General features: G+C 38.4%; 1 protein-coding gene across 8 annotated transcripts in view; it reads left to right on the top strand.

Moving 5' to 3' along the window:
* Window positions 1–21,050, top strand: part of tcf4 (transcription factor 4) — a 261,409-nt gene that overhangs the window by 212,380 nt on the left and 27,979 nt on the right. For all 8 annotated transcript variants that reach the window (XM_082538306.1, XM_082538305.1, XM_082538304.1 and 5 more), the window contains 7 exons: window positions 936–1,041; window positions 4,031–4,179; window positions 4,991–5,138; window positions 11,520–11,590; window positions 11,770–11,848; window positions 16,609–16,688; window positions 16,892–17,101. In XM_082538306.1, the coding sequence (XP_082394432.1) occupies window positions 936–1,041; window positions 4,031–4,179; window positions 4,991–5,138; window positions 11,520–11,590; window positions 11,770–11,848; window positions 16,609–16,688; window positions 16,892–17,101 (843 nt within the window). The remainder of the gene's footprint in view (window positions 1–935; window positions 1,042–4,030; window positions 4,180–4,990; window positions 5,139–11,519; window positions 11,591–11,769; window positions 11,849–16,608; window positions 16,689–16,891; window positions 17,102–21,050) is intronic.

Below are 21,050 nucleotides of genomic sequence, written 5' to 3'. Positions count from 1 at the left end.
AAAATGCCATTAACATTCCAAAAAAGGAATAAAATATTCTATGAATGTGGTTCTGAATGACATATGACTAAAACCCTGTGTAAAATAAATAAATGAATAAAAAATCATAATCTAGAAAATTTGTTTAAATTAAAAGATTGGAGTTTTCTGGTTCATAGTATAATAAAAAAATACATTTTAAAAAATATGGCTTCAAAGCTATGAATGATAAAAATTAACCTGGTTTACTGGTTTAAAAATAAGATCATACCTCGATCATACTTCTTCTGTAATTGATTTGAAACATTGGAACGATTATCAGTTATCATCTTTTTTGTTTGTTTTATGCTACAAGTTGTCTTAAATTATAGGTTAAGCAATCCAACAGAGGTATTATCTAATTAAAACTTAATTCATTAATAAAATGAACACCTGAATGTGTCTTTCCTTAGTCTGAAAGAAAATGCTGATTCAAAATGATCAAGAACTTGAAAAAGAAAAAAGTTTTAAATTATGCTCTTTTTCTAGCATAATGATAACATGATGAATGGAAAACATATACTATTTTATATTTTGGATGCATACAATATGAAATCTATATATAATGTGTTACATGTTTTTTTAATGAATCCTGCACAAAGCAAACCTAAAACAGACCTGTATTGTTCAGAAACCAATATTCATGTAATTTACACAAAGTTTCCAGAACAGCTTCCATATTTTTTCCCCCAGTTTAACAATCACAGCCAAAGACCCACAGCAGCCCAGGAAGCTGTGTTCATTCAATCAGATATTCCAGGGTGATGTTTTAGTGAAGGAGGGAAGTGTCAGTCATCTGTTACAACCTCCTGGAAATGATGTCTGAGACTAACTCCTGCTGAGCCTCTGTGAGGAAAAATGAGAGAATGGAAGGTTTGATTTTTGCCTGACGTCGTGTGTTTCTGTGTTTGTTGCAGGTGTACGCTCCGTCTGCCAGCACAGCCGACTACAACAGGGACTCACCGGGTTATCCCTCCTCCAAACCTCCCAGTGCTGGCTTCCCAAGCTCTTTCTTTATGCCAGGTAATCACATTCACACACACATACACAAGGTCTGTCCTTCGTCAAACCTCCCACCACCACATTCCCAAGCTCACTGTGGATACTGGATAGCTGACAAAATGAGCCGAAGGCTCCCTGAACTGGAAGTTGTTCTCACCAAAATCAGCCAAAAAACTGAGTCATACATTTAGTTATTTATTATCACAGCCACCCAGAGGAGGTCTTCATAGTTTGCAGCACACATCGGTGATGTCAACATTACTGATGCTGTTTGCTAACTTACTTGCAGTGGCAAGGGTAGCTGTGCTCTTCATTTTAATTTTAGCTCATGTGTCTATCTACTCTTTGGTCACTCTGGTCTCAAACGCGGACGGAATATCAAACAACGACACTGTACATATTTCTATTAGGATTCCAGTTGCAGTGTGAGGACAAGTAATGTTATGATTTATAGAACCGATTAGTGCAATTAAAAAAAAAATACTCATTTTAAATTCTCTAAAAATACACTGGACAACTTAAAGATCAAAGACTCAACTCCATAAAAAATACAGGCTGGAAACTTTCATGGATTAGGTTGTAGCCACTGATATGACTTTGTGCAAACATTTCATTTGTGACCTTTTAAATTAAAACAGGAATTGTCCTGGCAAAGTCTGCGATTTTCACATGTCCGAGCAATTTAGTGTTGACACAGGTTGGATCAGCAGCTTCTGCAGGTGGTTGGTTGGTTGGTTTGGTTCACCTGGAACATTGGCTCCATTTAATCGCTTTGATTTTATGGAACACTAGCCCCACAAACAAGTGAGTCATGTAGATATACTACAGTATAATATAAGGTGCAGGTGCTTGTCATTGATTGGATAACTAAAACTACTGGCTCTGTTAGAGTAGTTTTTAATGATTCAAAATTTAAAAAAAAAACTTTTACTTGGGCTTAACACAGCACCTCAGCTCATCCTGTGTGAAACCAGCTGTTTTAACACCCCACTTCTTTTAAGACTAACTCTTTAAGCACACTTTCTTGTGAATGTCTCCGCGGTGTAAGCAAAAGTTCTGAACAGCAGGTGTGCTCACAGCCAGAGCTATGCCTAAGATGAATATATTATAGTTAGCCACTTTTATTACATCATTCAGAGCCAAGAATAGAAAAAAACTCTGAAAAAGATCATTTGGAGCAGTCTGAAGCCTGTGCTCTGGCTCCCAGGGATTACTTATACATACACTGACCTCGTTATCTGAAACTCTGGCCATGTATAATATGCGCATACACTTCTGTAGCAGAGAAAATAAATAAAAGAATAACAGGTCTACTTTAGTATCTCTTTGAAGAGACTGGATTAAAAATACAGGCCATTATCTCTGCGTTATGCCCTTCCTTTTAGAGTGTTTGGTCCTGTTTTGATTAAACAAATTTGTCTGCTTTTCAACTATAGATGGAAAATGCTTTGACAATTTTCAATTCTCATTTCCCCCCCGACTCTCCTCTTTTCTCTCTGCTGGGTGTCTGTCATGTATACAGTACATACACTCTCAACTAATTTCACACGGTGGACATGGTCCCAGAAATCAGGTTTGTCCTGCACACATCCGTGTTAACCGGGTTATTCTTAAATTCTTAATGTGAGGAAGGAGACCAGGTGTCCCATTTATGTGAATGTTTTCTGAAATCAGGTTACTGCACAAAGTGGGTCAGATTGCTGAACTGCATGTAGACACTGTTGAGTGTCTGGAAGGTTTGACAGCAGAGAGAAACCTCACTGTGTTTTCACCTTGTTTTCTTACACAGGAGATTACCTTGTCAGAAACCTGCACATCACATGTACCTCCCCTAAATTTCATTAATATATATCAATTTATTTGATCAATTGAAATTTTGTTTTACTGTAGTGGGAAAAATATCTAAATCATGCAATCACTGTTTCACTTTTACAGTCAAACACGTGAATAATGGCAGCAGCAGCTGATGACCTCAAAACAAGATAATAAATTGGTAAAATAGACACGTTAGTTCAGTAGCATGAAAAATGTAACTTTACTCTCTGTGAAATCAATGTCTCTGATTATAAGATCCTTTCAAATATCAGAAAGTGTGTGGTACTTCTCTCATTCCCATCTTTAGGTCTTCTTGACAAGCTGCAATTTAAAAATAAAAAGTTTTCCCATTAAAAAAAAAAAAGAAGCTTCAAACCTAAATTGACTTACACTTGGCCTGTCTTCCCTTGAGGTTGATCCTCTTGTGCACCTCTGGGCCTCTGCGGCCCCAGTAACTGGAAGCCCTCGGTCGATTCAAACTTCCTCTGGTCCATAGTTGAACTGAAAATCCAGTTGCAATATTAAGTTTATTTACACGGTTACTTGCACCAAAGAGAATAAGGTTAAAGGCTGCGTGGGTGGGTGGTCAGATTGTCTATGGAGGTTGAGGCTAGAATGTCTTTCTGGTATTATTTCTGATGAGCAGAAGGAAGCCAGGAACCGGGAGTAGTTGGGAGGTCACTGACAGATAGTTGAAGCCAGTTGAGGCTAGTGGTGTGGAAAGCTGAGGGGCAAATGGATCCTAAGGATGAATAATATCAGTTGAGGGGAAACTGAGACAGCACTCAGATGGAAAGATTATAGCAAAACATTTACTGAAATGCTCAAACTAGAGTGATATTAACTGAGTCTACGATCTGGCAGAAGATTAGTGTCTACAAATCTGGAGCTGTAGTAGCTGATTGGAGAATTAGAAGAACCAGCGCATAGGCACCTTTGAAGACACTCCTGTAATGGCATAGATAGAGAAAGTTAGTGGGAGAATGTTATTTTATGACTTTTTTTTTTAGTGGTGCATTTGTAGGTCTTGCACAAAAGCCCTTAGTTACAAGGAAAAAAGCATGCAGCTTTCACAATAAAAGTATTTTTGTTTTTAAAACTGTTTAAAACTTCTGTCTTAAGGTTTTGTAAAAAGAACAAAACAAAATGCATTTTTCTAACTTCCTTATCTTCCTTTCTGTATCGCCTTTATCAGATGGTCACCATAGCGGCGATCCCTGGAGCAGCAGTAGCAGCAGTATGAGCCAGCAAGGTTACCACGGCAGCATGCTAGGTGGCGGGAATTCAGCCCACGGCGCTGCTCAGAGCTCCTCCTACTGCGGGATTCACCCTCACGACAGACTGGTGAGCAGAACTGTCCGTCACACGGTGTCCGAACATGGACACAACATGGAGAATGTGCTTCTTTACTGATTTTGTTTTCTGAAGCTGCATTGCACAGTGGGGCCATCCAGCTAACAGCTAAATCCAGTAAGCAACCCTGGAATGTAGATTTTTATTCTACTACCTACATTCTGCAGCAAAATTAAATTCAACTGGTAGATTCAAATGAAATAAGACAACCTTGAAAAAGATTCATTCAAGCTTGCATGTCTTTGGTGAACACGGAAATAAAGGAAATATTGAGTCATTAGTTGGCATCTGGATGGTCGCTCTTGGACATTTATACAGAAAACTACATGGAACAAAAACTTAAAGCCACTGTAACTGAAACTATAATGACCAAAATTACAATTATGGTTACAATCCCGTTAGTCATAGATTTATAATCAACAAAATCCATTAATGAAATAAATCTATCAGTAGTGATTAATATATTAAAGACCGCTGGCTCTCTGCAGAATGAATTCAACATGCTGGTTTTTTCCAGTTATTGTTAGTTGGCTATATTGTGCTTTACTGGAAGTGCACATTTGCAGATCTGGACACATGAGAAAGATTAATAAATTCTACACATATGTGAAGCCATAAAGCTGTCAAGTGTCATTAGATAGTAATTCTTTTATTTCAGTTCTAGTGCTGTAATTATCCAGAGCGCAGGCTTCATGTTTGTAACCACTTCCTTCTGTTTTTTATTTTATTCTAATGTAATCTTTCCTGTTTCGTAGCAGTTTTCATATTAAAGGTTCATTTTTTTCCATCCGTCTCTTCGCAGAGCTACCCGTCTCACTCGTCTGCAGATATCAACTCCAGCCTTCCTCCCATGTCCAGCTTCCACAGAGGGGGAGGTGGTGGGGGCGGGGCAAATCACTACAGCACCGCCTCTTGCACTGCCCCTACCAACGGAACAGACAGCATCATGGGTAAGATGCCTGTGTAAAGAAATTACAAGGTCACTGTTAGCGTTAAATAATACTTGAAGGCAATCACGTCTCCTGATCACTCAGTGAACATTTCAAAATCTTTAATTGTACGAGCTTTAATCCGTAAAGACATTATCCAATACTGCTGCTTGGTAATTAACACAGCAAACACCGTTAGCTGATGGGAATAAGCATCCTTTCCCATAGTGATTGTGATATTCCAAATCTCTTGATCTAATGAATGATTCTCCGTTCATTAGATGCATGCCTGTCTTCAACCTTGCTCGCAGTGTAGGAATTAAATGAATGCCATCCAATTTCATCCAAAGATATTCATGGTTGTCAGAGGACGAAACCTACTGACAGTGCCAATTAGTCCTCTGACTTTCCTCTAGTGCCACAATGAGGATCAATATTTTTGTTTGTTCCTGTTTAGCAGAATGTTTTAGCACATTGTAGATAAATTGTGTACACTAATGAAATTTGTGCATGCACTTTGTGTTTAGTGCTATCTAGGAGCTGTTAGGTTTTTTACACATACAGTATAACTAAGAGAGTGTTCACGTTAACAGCAACATCGTAAACCTAACAGGATGTAGTTCATATAAAAGTCCATAAATATTTGTTGCTTGTGGGTTTCAGAGCTGTAGACTTCAGATTTCAGATCTGACTTGGACTTGACTCTAAGACTTCCTGAGTTGACTAAAGACTTAAAAAAAAACCCAACATGACCTAAGAGACTTGAAGTGTGAAATCTGGACTGACCTAAAGAACGGGACTCTTAAATTGGGACTTTCTTAAAAACAAAAGTAAAAGCTCTGCTGTGTGTAGAAGTTAAATTGTTAATGTAACTGTTTTGGTTGCATTAAAATTATGAATCTTTTTCTACATTGTTGTTATTTTGGAGTGATGATTTGGCGGTAGAGCAGGGCGATATGGCCAAAAATATTTATCACGATATATATTTGAAAATTTGCGATAACGATATAACTGACGATATAATTGATGCGAGACAAAATACAACTCCACAACATTACTAGCGCAAAAAGACAACCTTCCATTTATTTTCACTTAAACAAGAAGCTGGTTTTTATGTACATTAAAGCTTTATAAAAATGTAACAGTGCAAATGCAAATTCCTTGCTGAAAGTTTAACCAAAAGGCATTTCCAGTAGAAATGGGCTGACATATCCTGAGCATAACCATGTATAATATCCACTGAAGTTAAAAAGAGGTGCTTTGCAACATTAAACTGCAGTGTGCAGTACGCATTTTTCGGACCGTAAGGTGCACGGGATTATAAGGCACATTAAGCGAAACAAAGCAGTCAGATAAATCAAACTTTATTAAACTCATTCTTCTTGCTTCCTCCACTTCTGTACCATTGATTCATTAATGTTGAATTCTCTGGCAGCTGCTCTATTCCCATGTAGTTGCAGTATATTAATGACTAACCTCGTATTATGGATGGATTATCTCAGTTGTTCTCCTGACTGAAGTTTGGTCCGTTTACAGCATCCTGCCATGCAATTGCATTTGTCTCTAACCATGAGGAACCTTCACGTTAACTTTTATAAGTGGAAAAGTGTTAGTGTTCGTCCTCCAGCTTCACTGTTTATGTTATGCTAACATAGCTGTGTCGCTAGCGATCACGTAGCACATCATTATATACCAGCTAGCCCAACTTCAGTAACCCTACAAACGTCACTGCTGTTTAGTTTCCTGTCTTCATTTATGTTGGAAGTGATAGCAGAGCTGTACGTTTGAATTTTTTCAGAAATCTCTCAGTCAGAACATGCTATAGCATGCTTAGGTAACTAGCGAAACTAGCGAGCTAACTTCTGCTAGCTTCCTGCTAACTTCTAACTCCGTTAAATGTAATAACTTGTTTTCATGGATGCCTGGAAGTTAAACTTTATAGTTACACCTGGTAAAGCAGCAATGCTGATCGTTTTATTAAAGATGAAAGAATTTAGACAGTTTTTAACTCTCAGTGATACTGCAGTGTTGTTTGACCTGAAGAATACGGAGTTTAGGACCCAGATTACTCCCAGATATAGGAGCATCTTAGTCCGACAAATACGACAATAACGACGGCCGCTTGCATGTTCTGCAAAAAAATGTGCTTTGTTGTGTATCTGACGGACAAACACCAAACCAGTTCCACATCACGGAAGTTGCACCATTTTTACAAACCAATTCTGGTTCATCTGTTTCACTCAACAATCGGCCATGTGCGTATGAAAACAAAGGCACTGCGCATGCGCGTTTTACTCCCATTCTATCGCGATATTTCATTTTCCTATCGTTGCCTAACATTATACCGGTATTACCGTGAACGGTATAATATGGCCCAGCCCTATTTGGCGGCACTAAATGCTTTCAAACATGTACTCTGTTTTTTGCAAATTCATCCTTTAAGCCCACAACATTTTTTTTGTTTATTTGTTTATATAGAATTTAAATACTTTTATTCATATTGCTAAATAATTTAAACAATTACAAAACTGTAATTATTATTGTATCACAAAAATTTGCAGCATCGGTTACGGCAAGCCCTTCATCCTTTAGCCAGGAGACACCCCCACACATCGGTACTGATTAATTTGGGGCTTGTTTTGCGTAAAACATCACTAAATATTAATCAGTTTCTAAAGTGCTCCCAGGTCATTTTATGTGCATTAACAAACTGACTATTTCAGGTTTGGAATGCAGTTTTGTTTCTGTGTGTATGGATAAATAAATAAACTGCCATGTACAGTGGCGGTCAGCAGGAACCCAAAAATAAATCTGGGGGTCCCCCTCGTGCTTAGGGAGGAGTCACATGTACCCATTTCAGGTTTCAATCCTCTCATTTACTTCAGATGGTTTGATGTGATGTGTTGCTGAGCTGAATTGTGGATCCATTGCTTTTCTTTTCTTTGCTCAAGCTGCTTGTGCTAAAAAGTTAAGGCAAGTTCAAATATCAAAGCAGGCGCCAGCAAATTGAATCACATTTATTTAAATCCTCCAGTGCTGTAACTAGCCAATCAAATCATGTTATGATAATATCCTGAGAGAGGGAGGTAATTGTGCATTCGGCTATCAAAATACAGGAGGAGTTGGTCATTACAGGGAGTCATCAGCCTGTTGTATAAGAAAAAAGTCTAGCACAGGCAGCTTACTTGGCTTATGCTAATTGCTAATCTAAACTCAGTTAGGCTGCCTTGTGAGTGATTGTTTATTGCTGCTGTGATGTTTGCACCAGCAAAGATGCTCCCCACATGCCTATCATCAATCACTAAAGCAGCGTGAATCTTCTCCAAAGGTCCATCCACAACTACGCAATTTCATTTTAAACATATGACTGTCTCACTCACAAGTAAACCAAAAATAATAGAGCACCGCTGCAGCCTTGCATTGGATAAGTGGAGGAAGATGGATGGTCTTTGTTTCACTGTTTTTCTCCCTCTGTAGTTTTTTCTACTCTTTTAGGCCCGATGCTTCCTCTTTGCACAGGTGCACACATGCCTACTGTATGGGAAAAGTCCAGATAATGTGTAACAAGTGTGTTAGCAGAGACAGAAATTATTTCTGAATAGATTCTGCTTAGACAGAGATTTGAAAACACTTTTAAAATAAGTGTTTTAACGTGGATGCTACCTAAATGTGTTTCCAATGAACTTTGTCACATAACAAATACGATATACAAGATTCTCCATATAAGACCAAACAGTTTTGTGATATTTTAAAATTTTGTTTTTTATGCACTACATGGAAAAACACCTAGAGTTACTACTTAAGAAATGAGGTTAACAGTTCTTCCCTATTAGCAGGGTTTTGTTTATAGCCACATAATCAGTTACAACTCTCCGTGCTGTGATTAGACACAGATGATTTAAACTTTTTTGTTAGAGTCAGAAACAGAATATAGTCAAACTGAGAAGCACACTTGGACTTCATTTTGGCTTGACCTTGACATCACCGTAACACACCACTGCATGCACACACATACACACAGCATACCATATGGACCCCTTACTTTGAGTCCCGTAGAACAAATAGAACAGCAATAAGAAACAGATTGAAAGTTTGTTTTCATGGAAAGACATCTCCAACATTCCTCATCTCACACAGACACAGTTCGAGCAGATAAGTGTAAACACAAGATGAACCTAATAAAAAGCATGCTGCTGTTATTTAAATGTAAACATATAATAAACGTGAACTCACAAACTCTTAAACACGGATGCTGGGTGTTTATAGGTGATTTTCTGCCTCAGACTGCTTTTGTACAACTAAACATGCACATTGACTTTATGTAGAACATGAGCTGTGGACATGAAAGAGTCATGTCGGTTGTAATTAATATAAATAACAAGCAATGTTCCTAAGAGGAATGTCCTTAGTGACAGAATTTACCTCACCTGTATCTATCTGTAGGATCAGTGTATTATATTTCCATCAAATCAAACCTCACACCTGAACTCTGGCTTAAAAGCTGAGATTTTCAGTCATTACGATTTTCTTACTGTTTATTGACCTAAGGTGTGAGAGTTTGCTAGTTTATACAATGCATTAAAACTTGCTGCATTGCAAGTGTAATAAAGTTATAGCTATTCATTCTCTTCCATGTATCCAATTTTGCTGGTAAACATAACAAATGTAAAAGATAAAGGGAGCAGTTAAGTCAGAGAAAGAAAAGAAAAAACAGAATTTGTTGGTGTAGCTGTAAATACTCACCCTAAGCTGTTAGCTTTCTTCAGGCTATGCTAGCTATCCATTTAACAGTCCTTGCACTGCTGCTAGCATAGTATTGTAAACAGCGTAGCATAGTAGGCACATAAAATCATGCAACTGAATAGAGTAGATCAGCCCCATACAGCCGCCCTCTGTTGAGTCCATGTGGTACCTATCATATTGGCAGATACCTTAAGTATTATGCACTGTAAACAATTAGCATGAACAATTTAGCTGATTTACAGCAAAGAACTGGAGATACAAAAACAAAAGTAAAAAAAAGCTAAATTGTGATTTACTATTAGATTGGTTTATAAAATAAATTAGTATTTTTTTTCTCTGTTTTTGAAGAGGTGACACACAAAAAACAAAAGTAAAAACTAAATAGTGATTTACTAATAATTTCGTTTATAAAATTAATTCGTTTTTTGTTCTCTTTCTTTGAAGAGGTGACGGACAAAAAAACCCCCAAAACCTAAAAAAAAAAAAGTTTTATCCTCTCTATGCTCTCCTGCTTTGTGGCTATAAGCTCTCGTTTATGAAAAAGATTTCCTACTGCATATGTTTTGAATTATGCATCAAGTGAGGATGTGTGTGTGTGTGTGTGTGTGTGTGTGTGTGTGTGTGTGTGTGTGTGTGTGTGTGTGTGTGTGTGTGTGTGTGTGTGTGTGTGTTAAACAGTAATCCCTTGGATGGTTTACTAGGCCAGTGGTGTGGCATGAGTGAGACATGAGGCTTTAACCCCAAAACATATGCTGCTTCCCCGTCTCTCGTTCTGTCTACCTGTCTCTCTCTCTTTTCTTTCTAGCAGCTTAAAGAAGTCCACTGCTGCCAATCTCTGTAATGGATTCATTTGCCGTGAAAGGATGTGTTTTTGCTGCGCGCAAGCCTGTTTGTGTGTCTTTGTGTGTGTGTCTAACTTGTGTGTGCGAGCGTAAAGTTTCCATCTGGGATCTGCTATCAGGAGAGATGTGCTGTGAGCATGTCAGTCTTATGCCTCAGTATATGTGTGTGTGTGTGTGTGTGTGTGTGTGTGTGTGTGCCTGCGTGTGTTTGTGTGGGCGCTCATCTGGTCTTGTGAGGTCACTTCCTTCCTCTCTGGCCTCAGTGCTCTTCAAGTGTGTGAAACAGATTTAGTTGCATTTAAAGTTCAGCATTTCCCCACAAACTCATGGCGTCACACTTTTAAAATGCGAATGCATGGTAGTATTGAATGTTTGCTACTATTAAAGTCCGCTTTTGATTCTCTTCATTTAAAAAAGGATCCATTCATTCCTTCATTTATTGCAGCAAATGCATTTCAGCAGTGGCTCAGCAGTTGCCTTGAACTGCCTGGACGGTGCTAACCTTTGATGTAAGAGCGCTAAGGAGGAAGTCAATGTATTAACGACCCAAAAACACGGAAAGGATTCCTTGAAAATAGATGGAATATTATTAATGAAAGTGTGGGACTTGCATTTCTTGGAGGTTTACAAAATGTGATTTTTGAGGTGTAATTTCCAGTTCTAATGAACATGTTTTTAAGGTTTACCTGTGGAACGGATGGGCTGAATAATTAAATATGTAGTTAACAACATCCTCATTTACAAGAATACATCCCTCTTTTCCCCTGTGTGTGTGTGTGTGTGTGTGTGTGTGTGTGTGTGTGTGTGTGTGTGACAGCTAACCGAGCACAGAGCGCAGCAGCCAGCAGCTCTCAGACAGGAGATGCCTTAGGGAAAGCACTCGCATCGGTAAGTACAGCACACACGCGCACACACACACACTTTCTTGCACACACATTTTATAATGCTTTTCCTCCCAGTTCTGTTCAAGTGTTTTCAAGCCATTCTAGATGTGTAATACTACTTTAACTCTATCCTGTATTCTTGCAACTGTCATTGTTGTACTGGATTTTTTAAAATTTTTACAGATCTATTCTCCTGATCACACGAACAACAGCTTCTCTTCCAATCCCTCCACCCCAGTCGGATCCCCACCCTCCCTCACAGGTAAATACACATGATGCTTAAGGTCCAATCACTGCACAGCAGCTACTATATAACCACAAATCTGCACAGACTGACACTCACAGAAGAAAAAAGCAGAGCTGACTAAAGACTTGGACTCGAGTAAGACCTGAATAAATGGACGTGAGACTTGACTCATACGTGTTTAAAATGACTGGACTTTTTTAAGACTTGAGACTTTTGACTTGAACTCGTCCCACGTGACTTTTGACTTGCCTCTTTGGTAACTTGATTTGAGCTTGGCTAACTCAACCCTCTAGACCCTTTCAGTTTGCCTGAAAGAAGCATGTGATCTTGTAAGAAAGATTTCTTATTAAATTGCAGTAAAATCCTCTAATCGCACACATTCTCATCTGTGAAGCCTTAATTTGTTTTTTTTAATGTCATAAACTAGAACAACAAAACAGCTTTGTTGAATTTTGCTACTCTTGGCACTTCAATTTGATTAACCGCTGCAGGAGTCATGGTCGTGCTGCTCCACCGCTAACCGAATTTAACAGTAATATTGGTCACACAAACTCTGGAAACCAAATCACAGTTCCTAAACACAAATAAACATCATAACACTAACAAATATACAACTTAAACTCTCACATATCTTTAAGTCTTTCTGTTTTCCAAATAAAAAAATATGGTATTATAGTGTAAAAAATGCACTCCAATGCATTAACAGGATTCAGTTGTATTTTTCAAAACTTACTTTTTGTTCTTTTGCATGATTGAGGACTCATGTAAGACTTTTTTTCATTTATTCTGTCATCACATTTTACACAGAGCGTAAAAAATACACATAAAGTTCAGTCTTTGTACCAAGTAGTAACTAAATTTGATCAGGCAGCATCAATGTTTGCAGTATCCCTGGCTTTCATTCTCTTCATTAAAGCTCCTCTAATAGCCAAAAACGAAAGAAAACGACAGCAAACTCAAGCTTCAAAACATATTTGTAGGCCATTGTTTTGAAAACAAGAAGTGAATTACACATTTTTATACTTATGTAAGCATTATTCAATAATCTAAAACTAACAATAGAAACACTTTCTTTTTAGCTTTTTCTGCAGTGAAATTTCAAAGAAAAAACATATTTTCTCTGTACACAGTTTGAAAGCAACTTTGCAAATAATGTTAATAATGATAGAAAAATCATTCTTTTAAAATAAACCAGCTCATTAAATTTGATATAGTGAGACTTTGGAAATAGTGGTATAAATAGTGACACTTTTTTGTGATAAAACTATTGAATTTATTGTTTTTTTTTAAAGTGGAACCCCACACTTCCACATAGTGACAAATGTAAGGAAGTTTTCACAACACCTACAAATACTGCTCGTTAAACTCTTTAAATAATACTAATTTTAAAGATTTCAAACTATTTTTTCATTTGCATTTCCATTTTTTTCCCAGTATAAGATGAATATGTATCAACTACAGACATAACACATTTTAATAAATTATCAACATTACATGTATTAATATGATTTTGTGACTCTGTGAGTTTAACCGTTATTTAATGAACCCCTTGACTTTACCTAGTGTAAAAAAATACAGATTCTCTAAAAAGGTTTGCACTGGCTGAAGGTTACCTCTGACTTGAAGTTTGAAAGCACTTCAGAATTAAGTTAACAGCACTGGGTTGTTTCGACTGGTCTGAAACCTTAAATCTTTAATACAGCTCTGGGGATGAGGAGAGTATTAAGTTATCCAAAATATATTTAAAACACTAACTGAAACTATATATTTAATTGAATAAACTAGGGATTTCTTTCCTTATCAAAAGTGCAATTTCTTGTCATAAGACAAAGCCAAAATAAGGCATTAATAATTGCTGTCTCCTCTTTGCACCCCTCCTCGCTCTCCTATTTCCACCAATTACTCCTTCTCTCTGTGGATGCTGTAAACTCTAGCTGCTCCTTAAAGTGAAAAATGACTTTTCCTAATAATAGTTGTGTCGAATTTGTCTCTAATTGTCGCTGCTACACACACCGTTTGATAGTTCGCCGCCGCGCCTTGTGACTGATAGCTTTAATTACGAGCACCACTTCGACAAATCGTTCACAAACCTACCGGCTCTGCAAACACAGTCCCCCTCCCCTCTTCCTCCTCCTCCTCCTCCTCCTTCTCTTCGTCATTGTAGCTGTCTAGGATATTGCCTGCTAAACCATAATTGGTGTTTATCATTGTGTCAGAGTTACTCCACTTTTTACAAATTAGAAATGAAGCCTATTAGAGCAAACTACATGCAAATTGATATCCAAGGCTAATTTTGCAAGGGTGTTTTACAGCATTGGACTCGGAATAATTTACCCTGCCGTTTAATACATATATTTGTATTTGCACATGAATGTACCCAGGTGATTATTCATTAATTAGCATATGGAAATGAGCATGTAATATGAATAAAGGAGAGGGGAGAGAAACGACTGCGAGACAAAGTGGGAAGACAATGAAAAAGAGAAACGTGCTAATGAGATGAGATCAGAGTTACAAGGAAGAGATCGGCGGTGAGGGCAGAGAGGGGAATGGAAGGGGTTCAAGGAGAGAGAAGGGGGAATAAAAGAAGAGAGCCGAAACAAACACAGGAGGAGGAGGAGAGGTATAAAAAGGGAGGAGGAAAGAAGGGATCTTTAACCGCCTGGGCAGGTTCCAACATGGGCAGGTTCAACCATTATAGATCAGCATAGATGGTAAAATTATGAATTTGAATGAACATTAAAATAATTACTTTTAGCAGCTGTTACGTTGTGTTCATTGCTAGCCATCATTTTGTAATCCAGTTTCTTGTTGAAGCAAACAGGGTCTTAGGAGCAGAATTTTCTTAAATCGAGAAATCTACTGTAGCTTAATGTCTATTTTTAGATTGACTTTTATTTAAATGTATTTGGCCACAGTATAAAGTACTTTCCAGAAGTCAAATGGTATGCATACATCTCTTCCCTAACCTTTCTGAGTAAAATTCTGTACTCTCAGAAATAGCTTTATATTTCTGCCACCAAAGCACTTCCTAGGTCTGATTATTGGACCAAGGTATTTATATTCCCCTTTCTGAGAGACAAGAAGATACTAGACTCTTTCTTTCAAATTAATTTGGACAAGTTTTATTCTGCTTGTGTCTTTGGGAGCCGAAGTTAGCAATGTAAGAACTTTTAAGCATTAACCTTCCTGAGGTTTTTCTTATGCCAATATGACCATAGGTGCAGATGTGAGATAGCTAAAGCATTGGGTGGTCAGTAAGACAAGAAATGGGACATTCAAGTGTCACCTTATTTCAAAGTGTGTAGTGATATTAATAAAAATATGAATTTGCTGGGCATACCTGTATTCAGTGTTGCTATCAGGTTTTATACCACTGTTTTACAGTACAAAACACAAATAAGTAGCCCCAGCGTGGATGCAACAGCAGCACCTTCCAAAAAGCCTCTTAAGGTACAATAACAAGCTGTTTTTAGCTTCTCCATGTTTGTTCTGGCGGAGTATTACCGTTCCCAATACAACCCTGAAAGGGGATTTGTGACTTTGTCTGGAATTGAACCAGCAACCTTTTGGTTGCTTGCTAACTGTATTGACCACTAAATTGTTTCAAGAATAATTATAGCCCATATGACAAGATTATTCATTGCTTGGTTAGACTTGGGTACCACCAAAACCTGGTCAGATTTAGGAAAACATCCAAATCTGACCAAAAAAAGCTTTTATAAGCTTTAACAGACTTCCCAAATTTAGAAACTTCTGCTCTCAAGACCCTGTTTCCTTTACAGGAAGCTGGATTACATACATATTGTTAAAATTTGCGATATAACGGTTGTATTGATGCATAGCAGCTACAGCATGTAAAAATGCTCTCATGGACGTGTTCAGTGTCAGGCTAAAAAGGGTTAAAGCACCTAACCAAGCTGACCTCTGAAAGTTGTGACTAAATGCAACTAAATGATGGTGAAGGTGGTTCTCATGGTCATTTTACACATTTCTGTGAGACCAGTTTCTTCTAGCACATTCCAAACTGGCTAACATGCTCACCGGCCACAGCCCATTCTTGTCTCTTCTGTCATCTGTTGAAAGAACTACACATACTGGCCTGTCGTCTCTCAGAAACTCATATTAATGTAAATTTGCACAAGTCGCTGTGTCTCTTCTGCCTACCAGCTAATGAGACCTTTCGATTCAGATGTGGCCCTTCAGAGTGAAAACCAGCACAAAAGCAGAGACGAGCAGGAACACAAAGCTTGTTTATTCTGCAGAGGGCCCATGCTAATCAACCATTTGTACCTTTTCAAAGACAAAAGCCTGATATTAGCATTTTTGCTATGAGATATGAGTTGGTTTGTTTTTGTCTCCTCTTCCTCGTCTCTGTGCCTATTATGTCTGATCACCACGAGTGGATACGATTAAAGGGTCTCCTCGTGTGTAAAGACGTTTTGTCTGGCATTTTGTGCTGCACGTCGAGTGGCTTCTGTCTTTGACATATAAAAGCAGAGGTTTTGGCTCTATTCCACACGGACATCCAGCCATTTTCTGCAGGGTCACGGAGGGTCGGTGTGTATCCAGTGTGCACTGGGCCTATCAAAGAACACATACAAATGAAGACATGTCAGCTTGCACTGTAAAAAAGCAGAAAAAAAGTTGAATTCCCATCCCGATCACCTACTCATATCCGCCTCTGGTCTGAATTCTCTCAAGTTGCCCTTGCTTTTAATCTGCCTCAGACCTCTCCATCTCAACATGATGTGTCCTTGTCTCCTCTCTCCTAGCTGCCAGTTCAGCCGTCTGGTCGAGGAATGGCGGGCAGGGAGCATCATCGCCAAACTACGAGGCTCCACTGCACTCTCTGGTGAGCACATACATACACTAAAACACCTGTGATCATCGGTCAGTTCACCCCAAACCGTATTTTTCCACTTTCTCTAATTACCCATCACAGGTGGTAGAAAGCAGTTTTGTTTCTCAAGGTTTTGAGATGTCCTGTACAAAAAAACCCAGTTTAAAGGAACATTTAGCAGGTTTCTTATCTCTTTTTGTCCTTTCACTCTGCAGCAAAGTCGCATCGAGGACCGCCTGGAGCGTTTGGACGATGCCATTCACGTACTGCGGAGCCACGCGGTGGGACCGTCAACGGGTATGGCCAGCGGTCACGGAGACATGCACGGCCTCATCGGGGCCGCACACACGCACAACGGCGCCATGGGTGCTCTGGGCAGCGGATATGGAACGGGGCTGCTATCGGCTAACAGACACTCCCTCATGGTAGGACCTGAGTTACTCTGTCTATGCTGTGGTGATGTCATGGTTAGTAGAACCAGGCACATTGTGAAGTCAAGTCTTGTAGGAGTTAAAAAGAAAGCATTGCTTAAATGTTCTGGAGCTTCACCAAAGACTTTAGCCTACAAGTAAAAGAGAATATCTTACAAACGGACAGAAATTCTGTTACTTCAACACAGATAATCAGAGGCATGTGATTCTTTAAAAAACAGGCTTACAAGATATTTAATGAAACTTGATTCATGCTCCCAGGACTCTAAAAATAAAACTTAAAAACAGCCTTTCCTTTTGTGCTGTTAATTAGACCAGATTTGTATATTTAAAAGTCACTTAGAAAATGTGAAACTTCACACAACTGAAAAAATGTGAGGAAGAGATGAGAGCAAACGTGAATGGAGAGGAGGTTTAAACTGAAAACATGAAGTGAGACAGCAGTAATGTTTTCCATATTTAAGACTTTGGGGCCCTTTTTTCAACTTGAAACAATAAACATAAAGAACAAAACAGCTGTGTGACATAAGGAGATGTAGGAGGGCGAGAGAAAGCCCATTATAAAATACAGTACACAGTATAAACAATTCCAGATGCTTGAACATCTTCAGCCAAACCTGCGTTGTTTACGTCTTAAAGCTCGGGCAGTATCTGAAATGAGCTATTTTCTGTCTGTTAGTTCAAAGTTCTTGTCACTTGTAGTCACATTAAAGGTGCTTTTTGTAATCACCCTCTGCAGAATTTAACAAAAACCTTCACCACCAGGGCGCAATGTTTTAACACGATTTTGTGCGTGGACTGCCTGTTAGCTTTTACTACCACCATATCTTCAACAGGCTTTGTCGGCTTCATCTATATTTGTATTTACAATAAATATGCGCTCTCAGTGACATACATGTGTAAATAAGGGCTTCAGTCACTCACTGCGCCATCCTGCGGTACAAATTGGTATTACAAAAAATTATAGCATGGCCCTTTTTCAACTTATGTTGAGTCCACTTCGACACCATATGGAATATCTTAAATTACAAGAATACCTTTAAAGTCAAATTATGTGCATTTCCAGCTCCACATTGTTATATTTAGACTTTGCGTAATTCAAAAAAAACCAAAAAACCTTAATTACCTTGTGATGGCCGTTTATGTTGTTTTAAGTGTTTATGACACAAACTGTTTTAGCTCCTGTCCCTGTAAGGCCCCCTTCTTATAAGCTCCCTTTATTCCTATTGGCTGCCCCTCGGCTGGCTTCCGCAAACAGATTTCCGTGTTTTTGAGGACCACCTCGTCCTCTTCTCCTTAAGGAGATTCCACAAAACAAATTCTAAACGTAATAGAAAACATAATTTCTCTTTTTTGAAACCGCCACAGTTGTATTTATGTATTATGTGAGAAACAAGATATTTGAAGACATCATGTTTTAGTTTTCAAAGTTTGCAAATACTCCTCATTTGCAGGCCTGTTTTTTTGGCAGCGTTTTTGATCCAACAATGTTTTGTTGTGGCTGTAATGAGCACAGCAGGCTGTAGGGGATGCCAGCAGCACTTTGCTGTGTTCCCACTACAGTAGTTCAGGAGCTTTGTCCCTCTGTCTCTGTTCTTTGTTAAAGTATTTACTTTGAAGTGTTGTTTTCTAAATGGAGAGCACCTGTGGTTGAAGGGCGTGTTGTGTGCGTTGGTGTGTGTGCTGGCTGGCTCCCCTAGAGATCATCTTCTTCTCACGCATGTCTGTCCAGCTGTCTCTGTATACTGCAGCTCAGAGTTTCATAGGTGTCGTCCAGTTTTGTCGGTCTTCCTGCGTACAGTCGTATTTTTATTTGTCCTTCCTGCTTCTTTAGTCTCACCATGCGTTTTATTAGGAATACGTGGGCAGCCTATTTTAACCCAACACAACAACCTCTGTTTTTATGAAGCTTAAACAGAAAGTTTTGATTCTACTTGGTGACATTACAGCAGTTGTTGGTGTACAAAGTGTTTCAAACATTTCATCCATCACATGAGGACGGCTAGCCCCAGTGAAGCGCTGTTGAACTAGATTACACACGCAAATGCTTCTAATAAACCTCTAAGTGTTTAATAATGAGTCAAATTAGGATGTGTCATTTTTAAGCTGTGCAGAGAAGTCTTAGCTGCTGATCTACTGGGGACATTTCCCTCTTTTAGCTTGTGCTTTGAAGGCATGTTGCTATTAGCATCGTGAAGAGAAAAGGGCGAGGCATCCTTCGTGTGTCCATCCATCCACAAATCATTAGAAACGCTACTCCTTCCTACAGTATTAGTCAGATTTTAATGAAACGTGCATACAATGATTGCCTAAAGGGACCTCACACAAACTTTGCTCAACGTAATGGTCACATTTGTCATTAGTCAGTAAATTTTTAATACCCATTATTTTGTGTGATGCTGACAATGGCAAAAATAATGTGTCACTTTCTACCTGTACAGTAATAAATTACTGTACCCTGTGAATTGTGGGTTATTAGCTTGATGTTCAGGTTTAGAAACTAGTTTTGGGGATAGTATTTGTGGAGAAACTGACAGGTAGGTTTTAGTGTTATGCAGCTACTTTCATCAAATAGTTTTTACCAAAATAAAACCAAATAGGTCAGTTTGGTATTCTGATTTCAAAAGACATTTAAATTGTACGCTAAAGGAAGTCAATAAGAGGATGATATAATAATGGTAAATCCTGCAAATTAATAGGAAGCTTAATGATGTCTCTGTTCATATATTTAAGAAAAAAAAACTACTCACAGACTTTGGCTGATATTCAGATTTTAAGTTCTAAAAACATTTTAAAAGTTTCTGTTAGACTTGAGAGACATGAAAAAATGCGTTTGACGTGACGTAATTTTAAGTTTGCTGTTAAATTTGCTGGCTTAAAATGAAGGGAAATACTTGCAAACTACTTTTCCGCTTCATCTGGAGATCATTCTAAGCACTTCTTTGCTCTTTGGACGTCCCCAGATACAAACTTGGCATTATGCTTCATGAAGTGATTTGGAATTTCAGCCCCGGAAAACATTTTGCGTTCACTTCTTGTTAAGGTTAATATTTTTCTAAACTACTTTTGGGATTAATAGCAAAACTAATCCAAATACATTTTGGATTTGTTTTTATATGTAAGCAGCCGGTGGAAAAAGAGAATGAAAATGAAGTGACGGATGAGTGCTGAAAAACAGTGTTTACTTTCGGGCTCTTTAAAGCACACACGCACACAGAAGCTCATAAATGACTCCCTGTGTTGTCATTAGGACCCATGTGTGTGTGTTTATTCAGGCTTTGGATTATTGGCTGATAGAAAAATAGACTCATTAATGTAAGACTGAAAACACAGCAGCTCTGTAACTGCACACATCACACCCCCTCTGACTGGGTCACATCACTTCACGGGGTCTCCCAAACTGTTTCTTTTCATTTTAAACCAGTCCTTATTGGACATTTCTGCAGAAGCGAAGGAAAATAAATTGAGACCTTTTTATAAGATGTTAACTGGCTTAAAGTTCTCTTGCAGCTACCTGTGTGATGAATGCGATCTTCAACATTGATATAAGTGTGAACATTTTTGAAAAATATTGTGTTGAAAGTCTTCACTTGTGTGAACAGATGTAAACTTTCAGCTCATTTTTTATTCCCATGGTGTCAATTTCTTGCATTTTGTCAAAGCTGCTGGTGTCTTACAGAGATGCACAGTGTGTTTTGGCATCTGTACTATAACAGGTCTCTCACTCCAAAACTGTCACATATGGACGCTTGTAACCTGTTGGCATCACATTTCAATGTACTAGATAATTTTTTAATGGTGCTAATGTTTCCAGAGGCAAATATAAATCCAAGCCTCAAGTTTACCAAGTTGTTTTTAGTGACCAAAGCTAACAGGTGAGTGAAAGCAGAAGTAAAAAGTGAGCGAAATGTAGCACAAAAAATGAAGTCAACAAATACTGCAG

This window comes from Aulonocara stuartgranti, assembly GCF_965226115.1.
Source record: "Aulonocara stuartgranti genome assembly, chromosome: 7".
In the NCBI taxonomy this organism is placed as follows: domain Eukaryota; kingdom Metazoa; phylum Chordata; class Actinopteri; order Cichliformes; family Cichlidae; genus Aulonocara; species Aulonocara stuartgranti.
Note: the sequence above shows the minus strand (reverse complement) of the source record. Positions and strands in the feature narration are given on the sequence as shown.